Source organism: Lycorma delicatula, chromosome 6 (genome assembly GCF_047948215.1).
Source record: "Lycorma delicatula isolate Av1 chromosome 6, ASM4794821v1, whole genome shotgun sequence".
In the NCBI taxonomy this organism is placed as follows: Eukaryota; Metazoa; Arthropoda; class Insecta; order Hemiptera; family Fulgoridae; genus Lycorma; species Lycorma delicatula.
Genome location: NC_134460.1, coordinates 162,765,922 through 162,781,975, shown reverse-complemented (window position 1 = coordinate 162,781,975; position 16,054 = coordinate 162,765,922). Strand labels below are relative to the sequence as shown.

At 29.1% G+C, this 16,054-nt stretch overlaps 1 protein-coding gene across 16 annotated transcripts in view; it reads right to left on the bottom strand.

Moving 5' to 3' along the window:
- LOC142326441 (uncharacterized) overlaps window positions 1–16,054 on the bottom strand; it is a 373,983-nt gene that overhangs the window by 29,396 nt on the left and 328,533 nt on the right. For all 16 annotated transcript variants that reach the window (XM_075368953.1, XM_075368959.1, XM_075368944.1 and 13 more), the window contains one exon: window positions 2,310–7,554. In XM_075368953.1, the coding sequence (XP_075225068.1) occupies window positions 2,310–7,503 (5,194 nt within the window). In that variant the 5' untranslated portion in view covers window positions 7,504–7,554. The remainder of the gene's footprint in view (window positions 1–2,309; window positions 7,555–16,054) is intronic.

The following is a 16,054-nucleotide window of genomic DNA, read 5'->3' as shown; positions in this document are numbered from 1 at the left end:
ATTTAATCATTAAAATGCTTTAAACAGTTAATTTTTTTAAAGTATGAAACATTTTATTTTTAATAAAATATAAAGAATATTGTTGACTTTTTCCAAATAACACATCATGATATAAATAGTCTCTTAGAAAGATTATTTTTAAATTTATAGAAAAATGTCCAACAATGACAGTGATATAGAAATAATGATAGTGTAGTAAAATTTTATTTGGAAAAGATTTCTTGTCTTAAATTATTTGACAGTAATAAAACCCTTGTTATATATGAAAACAATGAGATAAATTTATTAAACATGTCAGAAATATATTCAAAAGGAGCTTAAAAAAGCTAAATTAAATTTTATAAATACCAAATTTTATGCCAGAAAAGAGTTACCAATTTAATTAAATATGTATGGAATGACAAGGAAGCACATGTTTATCTGTAACCAATTCTAATTCTGACAGAAGTGAAATAAATTATCCTACCTGAAGCAGCGCTTCAAGAGCCCATAGAAGTTGATGAATCTTATAATAAATCCTCACGAGAGCAAGTCTACTTCACCTAGAATGGTGGCAGCATATTACAGATCAATGACTTTTGCAGACTAGTTAAAATATATGATTTAACAAATTGCTTTTCTTCCAGATAGTAAAGAGCTACCTGAGAGTAGGCTCAGGTTTCCCCATAAGATAAACCTTTGCTCAGAATACTATGGTGTACGTAGCAAAATGTTACCCTTACTGTGTAGGGGTAATTGTACAAGTGTAAATTTTCTTTTGGACAACAGAAAAAAAAATAGTAGCAAGACTTGGGTTTATAAATACAAAAAAATAACTTTTATACAACATTTAATGTGTGTAACTATATTTGTCAAAAAACCAAAATATCTAGCGAATGAATAATTTTACTACCAGTAAAGTCGCTGATAATGCAGTTAGTTAATGAAAGTGTAACATAACATTGAACATTAATAAAAATTTAATTAACTTGTAAAATAAAGAGAAGCAGTTGTTCAATCAATTAACCCATTACGATGACAACCATTATTATTCTACTTTTGCAAAATAAAGGAAGAAAATGTTAAACCAGTAATCAATGCTTGACACTTAATCAAGACAGTAATGTCTTATCGGTATGAAACATTTATACACACTAAGTAAGAAAGAATCTTCTATTTCTATTTTGTTCAGACCATTTATGGATTGCATTAAAAAATAACTTTAATTTATATTAGTTTCCTTTCTACCAGTACTGTTCCATTCTTTGACTGACTTTGTCTCTCGCTTTTTAGAAAAATTTTCTTTTTCCTTTTCCTTCTGGTTTTTCTTGAAAAGTCTTGCAATTTTTTTATTTTATTTCTGAAAATATTTTTGTTTAAAATTTCCTACTCTTTAATATTTGATTTCTTCAGATCTTTTTCAGTTTCTTGAATCTAGTTACTTTTAGTTTGAATGGTAATTAAAGATTCGATTCTTTTTGTTGCTCTGTTGACCAACATTCTTTTTAAGTGTCTGTAAAAATCTAATCTTCTTTTTCTGTAGAGTTCATTATTTTTTTCAAACTTCTGGTAAATTTCATCATTTGATCTTAAGATATTCTGATTATTTTTAAATTTAGAACCTAAAATTTTCCTTTATTTTTTCTACTCTTCATTCTTCTGACTGTCATCATTGTTTCTGCAGTGTATAGACATTCTGGTTTCATGGTTGTATCTAAATTTTACAATAAAAGAAAAAGATATATATATATATATATATATATATTCTATTAGTCAGTAGGCTAGTTTGTTTTTATTTATGAGCTGGTTCTTTTCAGGGATTCCAGCTGATTTTTTTGATGAAAATATCAACTGAGCAGTCTAAACACTACAACTGAAAAACTATTTAATGTTGAAATTTTACATTATTATTATTATTAAATAATAAAAAATATAAATTTATTAACTAAATTTATTTTATTTTAATGTCAGATTGTAACTATTAAACAAAAGGCTTACTTTTGTATTTATCGACTTAAAAATTTTCTCTATAATTATCTCAGTTTTGAATTATATAAATTATTTTACCGATTAAGAAAATACTGTATTATATTCAGTTTACTTGTTTATGAAAATTGCAGTTAATATAAAAAAACAACCAAAATATTATAATGGCTACAAAACTAATAGTAATATAAGTGAAACGATTGCAATTAAAAGGCCCAGAACAGTTACAAAATCTAACTCAACAAACTGTTGTAAATAGGCCATGCAATATGTGCAAATCATTATTAGGCCGCTAGGGTGAAATATCAAAGGTGAGCAATCCATTTTACTACTACTGCAGGTACCTTCATTTCGGTCCAGATCACATGGCTGATGTCTTTTCCACTGTGATTTTTCTGTTGTTGCCGTTGTCGCTGTCATCATCAAGGAATTATCACATTGTATACTCTGATGGGATGACATTGCACTGCTTGTAGTCGGTAACGATGAGGAAGTTGATGATAAAGCGGACAGCTCTGATGCAGTTTTACAAATCGCTTCAACAAATTCAGCATCTGAATCATCTGTATTACAACTCTGTTTAACATCACAAATATTAACATCGTCACTTTGTTTTGATGTACAGGTAAATGCTTTTACATCCTCGGATGTTTCTGATGAATTTGTCAATGTGTTATTCAATAAGCCATTTTTACATTTAGTCGTATCAGTTATAGTTTCTTGTTTTTCTTCTTTACACTTTACTTCTTCATGTACTATACCTGAACGGTTGTTCTGATCAGTAATATTGTTAACCCCAAATTCTACATTTTCCTCAATTTCAGATAAAACTACTCTATTTATTTCCATAACTTCTTTATCATCAGGATCATCATCGATACTTATTTCTTGTTCATCTTTAATAATAACACTTGGAATCTCATTTAAATTATCAGTATTTTCATTCGATTTTAATAAAGTCGTTCGTTCGTCATCACCTTCATCGTTGCTACTTTTTGTTACATTCAAACAACCAAAATCTTGATCTAAACTTCTTGTTAATTCCCTTAATAGATCTGTCATACTTTCACTCGTGCCAATAATATCATTTTCTTCATTTGGAACTATTATCGTTTCATTATTTTCTATAATATTGTTCTCATTTATAGAAAATGTTGTTAATTTTACAGGTTTATGCGGTGTAATTTTACCTAATATTAAATTATCTTTTTTATCTGAAGTTAATGATGATGTAGATGGTGTTTCTGCTAATACATTTGTACTTCTTCCTGTTAGAATTTCACCTTGTTTATGATTTATTTCTGATATTAATTCATTTAAATCCTTTTCAGTTTTATAACCGCTGCTAACAGTTGTTTTTATTACAGGATCGTCTTTTTTCTTTTGCAGATTTAATTTACTTAGCGGTAATTTATCAGTATTCATAGAATCTGTATTTAGACTAGATTTTGTATCAACTTCATAATCTTTACTCTTAAAACTTTCATCTTCTCCATAATCAACAGCTGTGTCAATAGAATCATCAGACTTACATATTTTTGTATTATTCATCAAGTCATCAGTAGTATTTTGTGACAATTCATTATCATAAACATTCGATTCACCGACTAAAATATCTTTATTTAATTCTATAGTATTATTTTTTACATTTGTATAAAAATTATGTACTTCTTCTTGTATAAATTGTTGATTAAGATCGGCTGTTTTAACTGATTTTTCAGTGGATTGTAAAATAAAATTAACATTTTTATTATTTTTTGAATCGCTAAATGGCATTTTTTCATTAGAACTTAATAGATTATTAGTATCTAGTGGTTCGATTCGTCTTTTGTTAAGCGGTGACCTTTCTGGCGTAAGAGAAAGACGTGGACTAGGTGTCGGTACTGTAATTTCATTAGATGAAGATTTAATTGATGTACAAGGGCTGGAAGATTTCGATTTATTTCTATTTTCTGATAAAATTTTACTATTTAAATTAAACGCTGAATTAGGACTAGGTATTCTAATTTTGCAATTAGTACTTTCATTTATGTTATCCGACGTAACAGATAATGTAGAATTTGATATACAAACTTTACTTTTATCGGTCAGTGAATTATTTTTATTTAAGTTCATAAATGATCGAGGGCGAGGCATAATAGGTTTGTCATCTTTATTAGTTTCAGATGTTCCCGATACGATACATTGATCTGAAGAAATTTCTTTAACTTGTGGTTCATTTTTCTGATGCAGTTTCTCCTGGTAAACATGCAACCGAGGACTGGGAACTCTTGATTCAGATACTGACGATTTTGTATTACTAGTATCCAAAACAAAAGATGCTTTCATTTCCTGCGAAGATGATGGTTTAATTTCTTTTATTAATCTATCACTCTGATTGTCTAAATTCGAATGATTATTTGAATTTCCTGTAATATTTGATGCAGATGTCAAAACAATTTGTGATAATACAGTACTTTGTGGAACTTTACCGGTAATCTTTTCCATAACTGATGTTTCTGGTGACATAGAATTTTGATTAGTATTATTCTCTGTTGGAAGTGAAGAGGAAATAGTAAATATGGTATCATGTTTATTCAGTGAAGATTTATTGTTATCATTTCTTGACACAGAAGCTTGTGGAAGAGGAGATCTACTTTGTGATCTGCATTTCTCTATTTCATTCAAATTTTTATTTGGTTTACCAATATATGGACTAGACAGATCAGTATGGTATAAACTGCGATCCTTAGCATGTTGCTCTTGAATTCTTGGATTCTGTTCATCACAGTCAGCACTCTCATTTGACATCGTTGCTTGTTTCCAGAGAGAATTATCTGAAGAATGACTGAAATTAAAATTATTATGTTTATTGTTACAGTAATAATCATAATCAGAACAATAAGAAGGGCTAATTTCAGAAGTTAATCTTCCACTTTTATTTTTCTGCGAAGATTCATGTAAATTTTTTCCAGGAAAATTTGTAGATGCTTCATTTTTTTCTGGAAGTACTACCCTACCGATAGGGAAGCTAACAGAAGTTACATTATTTTTTTCATTAAATTTTTTTTCTATAGAACCGTAAGTTGACGGTGATTTACTTCCATTTGATGCGAGTAAAGCATCATTATAATTAACACTTGGTGATCTTGAATGACTCCTTTCAACTGAATTTAATGATTTTCTTGTTTTTAAAGAATTATTTGGACTAGAAGAACAGTAATTTATCTGATTAATATAATTGGGTTTAAGTTGTTTGTTATATCTTTCAGAGTAATAATCTCCTGAAATATTTGTATCTACATTATTAGGGTATATCTTTGGTTGAGAAATTTGATGAGGACTTGGTAACCTGAGTTTTATAAAATCAGTCTTTGGTAACGGTTTATCGGTGACTACATACTGAAATCGGTTTGAGCAAGATTCTTGGTTCGAGCCGTTCATTATATTTGCTCTACTGTCAGTTAATGTTTCAGTACTTGTCGTGCTTATAGGTAAATCTGAATAAAATTTTGACACTTGGGGACTGGCATCAGATATTTCACTCGATTGTGATCTTTTATACCTGGAAGTAATAACGTCTGGTAAATAGGAATAACTTTGAGTTTTCTCGAAATAGTCGCCATCGTAATTGTAGTTTTTATTATTTTGATTTTCTGTTGCAATATGTTCTTTCTGTATAATACTTAAAAGATTAGCGGATAAAGAACGAACCGCTCTCTTTTTCTTAAGTATCGATGGAGATAAATTATCACTGTGTATATTATCTTCAGCAGTTAATAATGAATCACGTTGACCGTCTTTTCGTAGATTACGATAAGCTAAATCATCTTTGACGATATCTGGTGTTTTACGAGGTTTAAATGTCGGTCGATAAAGTTGTTTTGGCGTGGCATGAAGGTAATCACTGTTTGGTGCAGGCGTTACAAGTCCTATTGGAATTCCAAACGGAGGCTGAGGATCAGCAACTTTCAATGAATTATTTGTATGACGAATATTACGGTAAACTACATCATCCAGTGTGATATCCGGTTCGTTCTGTGGAGGAGGAACTGGTGGAGCGTTAGCGAAAGGCGGAGGTGAAAGGGTAGGAGAGACCAAAAGGTAACTACCAGCTTGAGACATAACTCTTCTAAAATCAGGAGATTCTCCGCTTTCTTTTCTATGAAGTCGTCTGTACGCCATGTCATCGACTACTCTATAATTATATCCTGAATCTGATTCAAAACCGCGTGAAGGTGGCTCTTCATCTCTCAACTGCAAACTTTTGTAAATAGCTTCTAATTCATTTAATGCGTCTTCAAGATTACCGGATTTACGTTTTTGATCTTTCTTAATGACTGGTGAATCTTGTTGAGGCTGTTCAGTAGCCTCCATTACCATAGATAACGGCCTAACATCTACCGGAGCTCCTTCCCTAGAATCACTACTGTCACAAAGTGAACTATTTGAATCCCTTGGTATCCTCCAATCGTTTGTTCTCATCCGACTTATTTGTGAGTCACTAAGATAAGGTTGATCGATTCTTGCTATATGAATAGGACGACGACTACGAGGCTGCTGGTCAGTATAATATTGATAATTTCTGCGCTGGTCTAAAGAACCACTACTACTCATCTTATAAACCGGTTGATCCAGTGAACAATTACTGTTAACTTTATAAGCGGTAATATGATTTGAATTATGATCCATCATCACTTTAGATATCGGCTGGTTACTTTCGAACGCATACGATGAAGGTCTTTCTTGTTGGTAACCTAAAGGAGGAATGATTTTTCTCTGAGGATCTCGTGGTGGTGGCGGAGGAGGAATTCGAGAATGATGATGTTGCTGTTGTTGTTGTTGTTGTTGTAATGTGTGTCTCGGTAAAAGATCAAAAGAAGCACTCTTCTGACAATGTAAAGGACGTGGATTATTTGACTGCGGTATTGGAGGTCGTTTTAAATGTTTTACTTTAGCAATCGGGCTCTGAGCAGGACTAGAAGTTGCCGAACGAGTATGAGCAGTAAAACGCGCCTCGTAATCGCTGGATTCACAGTATACCACTTTTGCGGTCCATCTAGATGATCTCGGGCTAGAATCTAATTCCAATACTTTCATATTACTATCTGACAAATCTCTGGATGATCGTTTTGAACGTGGAGCTCGAGGTCTCGGAGAACATTCATCTTCTGAACTGGAATCTTTTAATAAACTATCTCTACTGGCTTCTACTCTCGCCTTCAATGACTTCTTTCCATCAATATTTACCGCATTTCCAGGTCCACCACTCACGATACTACTTGGTCTTAAAATAACGTGTTCAAATGACTGCGAGACGTCCTTACTCCCTCTATTTGCACTTCTTCTCCTTCTTCTTCTTCTTGCTAAAAAGCCTCCTTTTTTGGTGTCCTCAGCTGCATCTGAATCACTACTATCTGTATCACTATCTTTTACCTTTTTTCTACGAAATAAACTACCAAGAGTCCATCTTTTTTCTTTTTTCTTTCGAGTTCTTTCACTATTTCTTGGGGGTTGTTGTTGCTGTTCGTATTCTAATTCTCCCATTGACTGAGGCATCCTGCATATGGTCCAATCTAGTGACCTTGTACGAGAGCCTCTTGTCACTGTCTGAAACAAATAAAATTGAATACGTTTTTATTATTGCTATAATAACAAAACAATATTTTACATTAAAAAAATGGTAAATATTTTCATATTAATTTTAACTGCTATATTTACCTCACATTAATTTATTTTTAAATTATAAATGAAAATTTTATTTATTATATAAATGAAAATGAATCAAACAAGGTTAAACTTTTCCCGTTTTGAAAATAATTTCTTAAATTATTTAAAATTTCTAAATTATTTAAATTCATTATAATATTTTAAATTTTAAACAATTTTTATAAAATAAATTACTAAAATTAAATATTGGTTTTATATTCTTACATCGTACTTGTTTCGGACTTAACAGTTAACAGAAAATATAGTTCAAAAAACTTATTCAAAATATTTGTATGAAAACAAATTATTTTAATCATATACTTTAATATACATTATTTTTTTTCATAAGGAATAAGATGTAAACAGAATCTATCTAATCAAATGAAAACTGCAACTAGCATTATCTAAAGTAATTAATAAGATCAAAGTAAAGCTTGACATTCACAAATGTGGTTCATAATAGTAGTGTTGATATTAATTCATACTTTTTTATTTACAAGTTGCTATTTTATGCAATATTTCAGGTGGAATATTAATGTGAAACTTGATTATAAGCAGCTGTAGTTGCTTCAGTTTTTTTTAGTTTATCATGTTATCAGAATCCCTTGCTATAATTCTCTACAGATACAAATAATCATACAAAACTGATTTACTTTCTAATGGAAATCTAAATGTTTTATAATTATAAATTATAGTCACATACTTATAAGAACTGTACAACGGCCAAATGTTTTCCATAAGGAAGCCAAAATCTCTTGTCAGGTATCTTTGATATTCATTGATCTTTGAATAGAATATAGTTTGTTTAGAATTATTTAATTTATTCATTATTTTAAGGAACTTTTGGCAAAGTTGAGAGAGAAAGAGTCAGAAAAAACTACCGATACCATATAAAAATGGTTTCATTCTTCATCAGGAAAACGTGTGCTAATACAGTAATTTTAGCTGAAAAACACTAAACTCTAACATTCCTCATAACCATAAAATTTTGGATCATGTTCTCAGAATTTTGGACCTGTTTCTCTTCTATAAAGTGGAAATCTTTCCCTGAAGGAACATGTTTAGATTCAGTTGATATAATAAAGAAGAAACTGTCAGATATGTTAAAACAGCTAACAGAAACTGATCTGCTCTAAGTCTTTGACCAGTAGTAAACAAGACTGCATTACAGACGAAGAGTGAATTAAGATTATTTTGAAGAGGGCAATCATTGGAATTGTAATACATATAATTACAGGTAAGTTATTTTGTCGGTCTTATTATTTAACAGCATATGCAATCATGGCTCACATAAAAATATATGAAGTTAGCACCTCTGTTAAAAATGTGAAAGAAAACTTTTTTATAAAAAATGCTACGTTTCTTTCAAAGTTATAATTTGATTGTGATATAGTTAACTTTAGTAAACGCAATGTATTAGCAGTAAAGGAGCTAATATTGAACAACTGTCTGTAAACTGAAATGGTAAAAACTGTTTTCACTTAGAATATTTACAAAAATAACTAAACATATAATGCTGCAAATAGCATAAATGCTATTTTATAATGTTCTAAAAGAAAAAAAAAACTTGTTTCAAATGCTGATTAATGAATATACTTTTTTCATTGGTTTAATGTGAAAAAAATAAAACCACTTTTGCTAAGATAATACATAATACCAGTTAAAACTGTTTTCCTTTGTTAATATTTCTGCCGCCTTCTTGTAGTTAAAATTAGTTAATAATAAACACATGACATTATCTGTTTACTTACTTATAAGATATTAACAAAAATTCAATATAAAAATATTTAACCCATTGATATGCACTATTTACTAATAATAATAGTTATTATTATTATTATTAAAAAGTATCCTAATAATCAATATAAATTGATAAAAATATTTCTATAACATACTATTCAAGATAAGATAACTCATACTTTAATAACAATTTATGTTTTAAATTATAAAACAAGGTCACCACTCCAAGTGTAAGCAAATAAGATTAAAAAATACACTCAATACTGTAAACAAATGTAATTTATGCACACAAATTATATATATATATATATATATATATATATATATATATATATATATATATGTATGAATGTATAATTTATTTATTTTAATACATTTAAATTTATTTAAAATAAATATTTAAGTATTTATTTTAAGTAAACAAAACATTCATCTGAATAAAATTTTAAAATGAGATTATGAATTTTTCTTATTTGAAGACAGCGCTTTTGAATTACTAACAGATAAGATTTCTTAACTACCAGTTTAACACAATACCTAGGGCTTATCAGAAAGGGCTTTTTTACGCTTCACGCTTCCATAGCAATTTTTCATAAACTATTGAACAATTGAAAACATTATCTACAGATTTATTTAAACTATTTTCTTTTACAGAAACAATATTTTTCAGCAAATGAATGTTAAAATAATATTAAGTCAATTTTTCTAAACCCTGAATTTTCTGTGTTAAAATCTACATGTACATAAATATGAACTAAAATTAATTTCATTAATTTCTTCTGAATTTTGAAATATTTTGTATATTTCACAAACTATATTTTTTTAATATTTTAAATAATTAATATGTAAGATAATCAGATCTCTTTTTTACTTTATTAATTTATACCACTCTGAGGCAGAAGGATAGCATCTTGGCCTTTCATGCAAGGGGTCCCAGGTTCAAATCATGGTCAGGCATAGTATATTTCATTCGCTACAAAATTCCATTTCCATATTCCCACGTACAAGCTTCAAAAGCTTCTGTGATGAATTAATGAATTAATTCATTACAAAATAAATATACAGTGAAGATTACATAATAAGAATGTGTTACACAATCAGCAAAAAATATCTCTATTTTATAAAATTAGATACCTCAAAGAGGAAAAAACCAGAGCTGAAGTTAACATCGATTTACAAAAAAGAAAAAAGATTGTGGCTGATGCTGCAAGCTTTAAAATCCAGTGTTTGTTGGCTTTTAATAACAACTTATATGGTTGAATTTATATTTGCTTTATAAAAAAATATTACATTACCAAAAAAAAAACTTTAGTTTGAATAAAAACATTTTGAATAATAATAAACTGTGGCAACCTGATATAGATCTCAGAACCTAAATAATAAAAATTATTTTTAAACAATTCATTTCTGAGTTTGGGTAAAGGATAATTATTCGCTGATCTTAAATTTAGTCTGCTTCTATAAAACTTTCCATTATTGAAATTTCCACTTCTAATAAAAAAGAGTTTAAAACTTTACAAACAAATGCCCAAGATAACATATTTAATTCACAAAATAAAGGAAATTATGTTCTAAGCACTTACTATTAGTAATTAAAACAAATAATCTTTTATGAATGGTATTTAGTGACTGTTACTTCAACAAGAAATTCCATATTATAACCTATAATGGACTGATGAACAGTAGATCAATTTCAGAACAGACTTTGGAAAATAAGAATGTAGAAAATAGAACTTTCTTAATCTGTTACGCAATTCAATTTTTTTTTATTAATATAAAAATCCAATTTAGGACAATTAATAATATTAATTTATTTGATAACTAATTAACCCAAATATTTATAGTTTTTCTATGTGCTCTAACATTATACAATTATTAAAAAATTCAATACTATTCTCAATCATCATCTAAGACACAATCCATCCAAAAGTATGACCAGCTTACCTTTGCTAAAACTAAAAATTTAGTCTTGGAGCACAAAATTAAGCAATTAAAATTGAACAAGTGTTTTAATCTACCCAGGTCATTTTGAATCTTAATTCAAAAGAACACCAGGGAGCTTGCCTCATAACAGAAAGCAATATTATCAGCAAATGCTACAAGAGATCTTTCAAATGAACTAAGTCATACATTGTTTATATAGATAAGGAACAAGATTGGACCCATCATTGACCATGTGAAACTCCAAGCAATTGACTTCAGGTTACTAACCTAACCTTCTGAAATCTGTCCTCTTGAAGCAGTTGTAGGGAATATCTTGAATACCTCCCCTATTAAAAAAAACCCCCAAGTCAGGGGTAAAAACCCCTGGAGTGAGGGGTGTAAAATGCTTTACTTATTCAATAAACAATATACCCATGACTCTTATTTCAGAAAGTTTAGTTGAGAAAATTGTTGTAAATTTAAACTAGGCATCTTCAGTGCTCTTATCTTGCCTAAACTTAACTGCGTGATGCTGATGTGACCAAGTTTGGAACAATAGTTTTACCACACTTTCCCTTGACCCACCCAGGCAAATGTTGAGGCAGTTCCCTTTTTTTTTATTCGTGAAGGTAGAATACCTACCCATTGACTGACTAACAATTAGAATAAAAGATTTATTTATTACTTGGGTACAGTTAAAATTCCTTTTTTGTTAATAATTCATAATCTATAGAAAAATTATTACAAATTTCATTCTGGGACCATACTTAATAATATAGCATGAAATATTTGATCTAGATTTTCTTTCATTAGTAAATTTTATTAATTCTTAATAACTAAACTACCAATCTAATTTTCCAGAAATAATTTTAAATGGGTGTCTCATTTCTCTGAATAATCTTACCATATTTCATCTCATACATGAGAATAATAAATATATAAAACAACAAAACAAATTTCAATTCAGAAAAGATGACAATTGTTTGAACATATAAGTGAATGGTGAATGGGATGCAGATAATTGAGGATTTAAAAAAATTAATATTATTTAAAAATCTACCAACAGAATAATAATATATTTTTTGAAAAAGAAATCTTTTAATTTATATTTTAAATAATGGGCTGAAAAATTTTTGAAATGATTCAATAATCTATTAAAAATGGCAATGGAAGCATAATAATAAGGCCCTTTCTCATAAGCCAAAATACTGTGATGAGTTGAACAAAATATATTCAGTTATCTGTTATCTTTATACTGCAAGATATCAGAAAGATTATATCACAGTTAAACAAAAATTTAGAAATCAACTCGACTGCAAAAATATATCCTGAAGCAGACATTGACAGCGACTAATTTAGTGATAATCAAATGTAGATTGGGGTTTAAAAACCAGAAGAAAAGATGTCAGATGAATTGGTGGAATTTAGAAAAGCTTGAGAAATAGGAGATGAAGAAGATTATTGAAAAGGCATCGCAAGAGGTTTGAGTACAAACAATAAGGTAGAAAATATAGAAAAAGAATAGGAGAATGTTAAAAAGGAAATTCTTAAATCAGCAGAAGCAAACTTAAGAATTAAGTAGAACAAAGAGAATTGATAGAAAACCTTGGATTTCGGACGATATATTGCAGGTGATGGATGAACATAGAAAGTATAAGAATGCTAGTGATGAAGAAGGTAAAAGGAACTATCAACAATTAAGAAAAACTATAAACAGGAAGTGCAAATTAGCGAAAGAAGAGTGGATTAGAAATTTCAGAAGTGGAAAGAGAAATGTTCATTGATAAAACAGATGGAGCATACAGGAAGTTAAAGGGAGTTTTGTGGTACATAAATTAAAATCTAATAACGTGTAAAATAAAGATGATACACCGATTTATAATACAAAAGAAAAGGTCGATAGGTGGGTGGAATGTATTGAAGAGTTATACGGAGGAAATGAATTAGAAACTAGTGTTATAGGGGAAGAAGAGGATGTCGAAGAGGATGAAAAGGGAGATACAATACTGAGATCTGAATTTAATAGAGCATTAAAAGATTTGAATGGCAGAAAAGCTCCTGGGATAGACAGGATACCTGCAGAATTACTGTGCAATGCAGGTAAGGAAGCAATAGATAGATTATACAAACTGGTGTGTAATATTTACAAAAAAAAGGGAAAGTTCTGTCAGACTTCAAAAAGAGTGTTATTGTCATGACACCAAAGAAAGCAAGAGCAGATAAATGTGAAGAATACAGAACAATTAGCTTAACTACTGATGCATCAAAAATCTTAACTACAGTTCTGTACAAGAGAACTGACAGGAGAATGGAAGAAGTGTTAGGAGAAGACCAATTTGGTTTCAGGAAAAGTATAAGGACAAGGGGGGCAATTTTAGGACTCAGATTAATAGTAGAAGTAAGTTTAAAGAAAAACAAACCAACATACATGGCATTTATAGACTTAGAAAAGGAATTTGATAATGAAGACTGCAATAAAATGTTCAGCATTTTAAAAAAATTAGGGTCCAAGTATACAGATAGAAGAACAATTGCTAATATTTACAGGAACCAAACTGCAACAGTAATAATCGGCAAACATAAAAAAGATACCATAATAAAAAAGGGAAACAGACAAAGATGTTCCTATCCCCATTACTTTTTAATCTTTACATAGAACTAGCAGTTACTGATGTTAAAGAACAATTTAGGTCTGGAGTAACAGTGCAAGGTGAAAAGATAAAGATGCTAAGATTTGCTGATGATATAGTAATTCTAGCCATGAGTAAAAAAAGATTTAGAAGCAACAATGAATGGCAAGGATGAAGTCCTACGCAAGAACTACCGCTTGAAAATAAACAAGAAAAAAACAAAAGTAATGAAATGTAGTAGATGGACCACTGAATATAAAAATAGGAAGAGAAAAGATTATGGAGGTAAAAACATTTTGTTATTTGCGAAGTAGAATTACTAAAGATGGACGAAGCAGGAGCAATATAAAATGTCGAATAGCACAGGCAAAATGAGCTTTCAGTTACAAATATAATTAGCTTAGATTAAAAATTAATTTAAACGTCAGAACATTTTTGAAAGTATATGTTCGGAGTGTAGCTTTATACGGAAGTGAAACTTGGATGATCAGAGTACCTGACAAGAAAAGATTAGAAGATTTTGAAATCTATAGGAGAATGTTAAAAATCAGATGGGTACATAAAGTGACAAATGAAGAAGTATTGCAGCAAATTGATGAAGAAATAGCATTTGGAAAATATAGTTAAAAGAAGAGACAGAGTTATAGCCCACATCTTAAGGCATCTTGGAATAGTCGCACTGATATTGGAGGGACAGGTGGATGGAAAAAATTGTACAGGCAGGCAATGTTTAGAATATGTAAAACAATTTATAAGAGATGTAGAATGTAGGGAGTATACCAAAAAGTAACGACTCGCAGTAGATAGGGAATCTTGGAGAGCTGCATCAAACCAGTCATATGACTGAAGACAAAAAAACAATCTGTTACCTATACATAAGTTATTATTATTTTCAACCTACTTTCAAGATTTTTCCTACAGTTTAATATAACATGTTTAATATTTCACATTAATTTATTTTACACCAAATGATACTTTACGACCAAAGCAAACATACAGTACCACTTATTTGTTTTAATTAATGTTCCCCCTGATAAAATTCAATACTTGAATAAAACAAAAAATTTAATACTCAAAATCAATAAAATGTATAATTTCTGACAAGACATCAATCATGGCTGATATAAAAGAGAAATATATATTTTATTATTATGTATATTCATTAAAAAATACATTTTGTATACAACTGCGCAATTGTTTCTGTTATGCGGTATGATATATTACAAAAAAATGTTTAAGTAAAACTATTCCGGTCATAAAGATAAAAAAATATTGTAAATTCATAACTTGTCACAACGACACAGAAATAAGCACGACATAAGAATGAAGGTGTTAAATTTATATCTCGCTATACATTCATAGATAAGTGAATAGTTTTATACACATGAGTTTATGCAAGTGTGATGTCAAAATAAACATTTTTATCACTGTTTATAAAAAAAAGATTTTGTAAATGACTGCAATATATAATAAACCAGTATAGCACAATATAAGCCAACAGCCAACACAAACACATTTTAATGTAACCTAACCTTATAGATTAAAAACAAGTTCAAAATTTAGTATGAATTAATTTAAAAATATTAAATAGTTTGATAAACAAAATATTAAATAAATATTTTATTTTGATTGGTACATTACAATAAATTGTATAGATTAAGTCAGGAATGGGTGGATATACTATTTCATGGATAAAAGTCCTACTTCAACATTTACCTGGTTGTATCACAGGAAATCATACTAAACCTTGATTAGAACAGTATCACATAATACACAATTAATTATAAATTTAAAAAATACATGTGATTATTAGTTATGTATGATATATGTGTAAAAAATACATTAAATAATACTGAAGTAAAAACATGAAGAGATACATAAAATAACTAAAAAATAATTCACAATTAAGAAAACATTATGAAAATTATTTGAGCACATTTATGTACATGTTGAATGGGATGTAGAAAATTCAGGATACTTAAATAAAAATTTATTAGTATTATTAACAATCCACTGACAAAAATTTCTGTAAAAAATCTTTTTAAGTGTATTTTAAAATAAATTTGGTGGAAAAATCTTTTAAATGGTTTTGTAATTTATTAAAAATA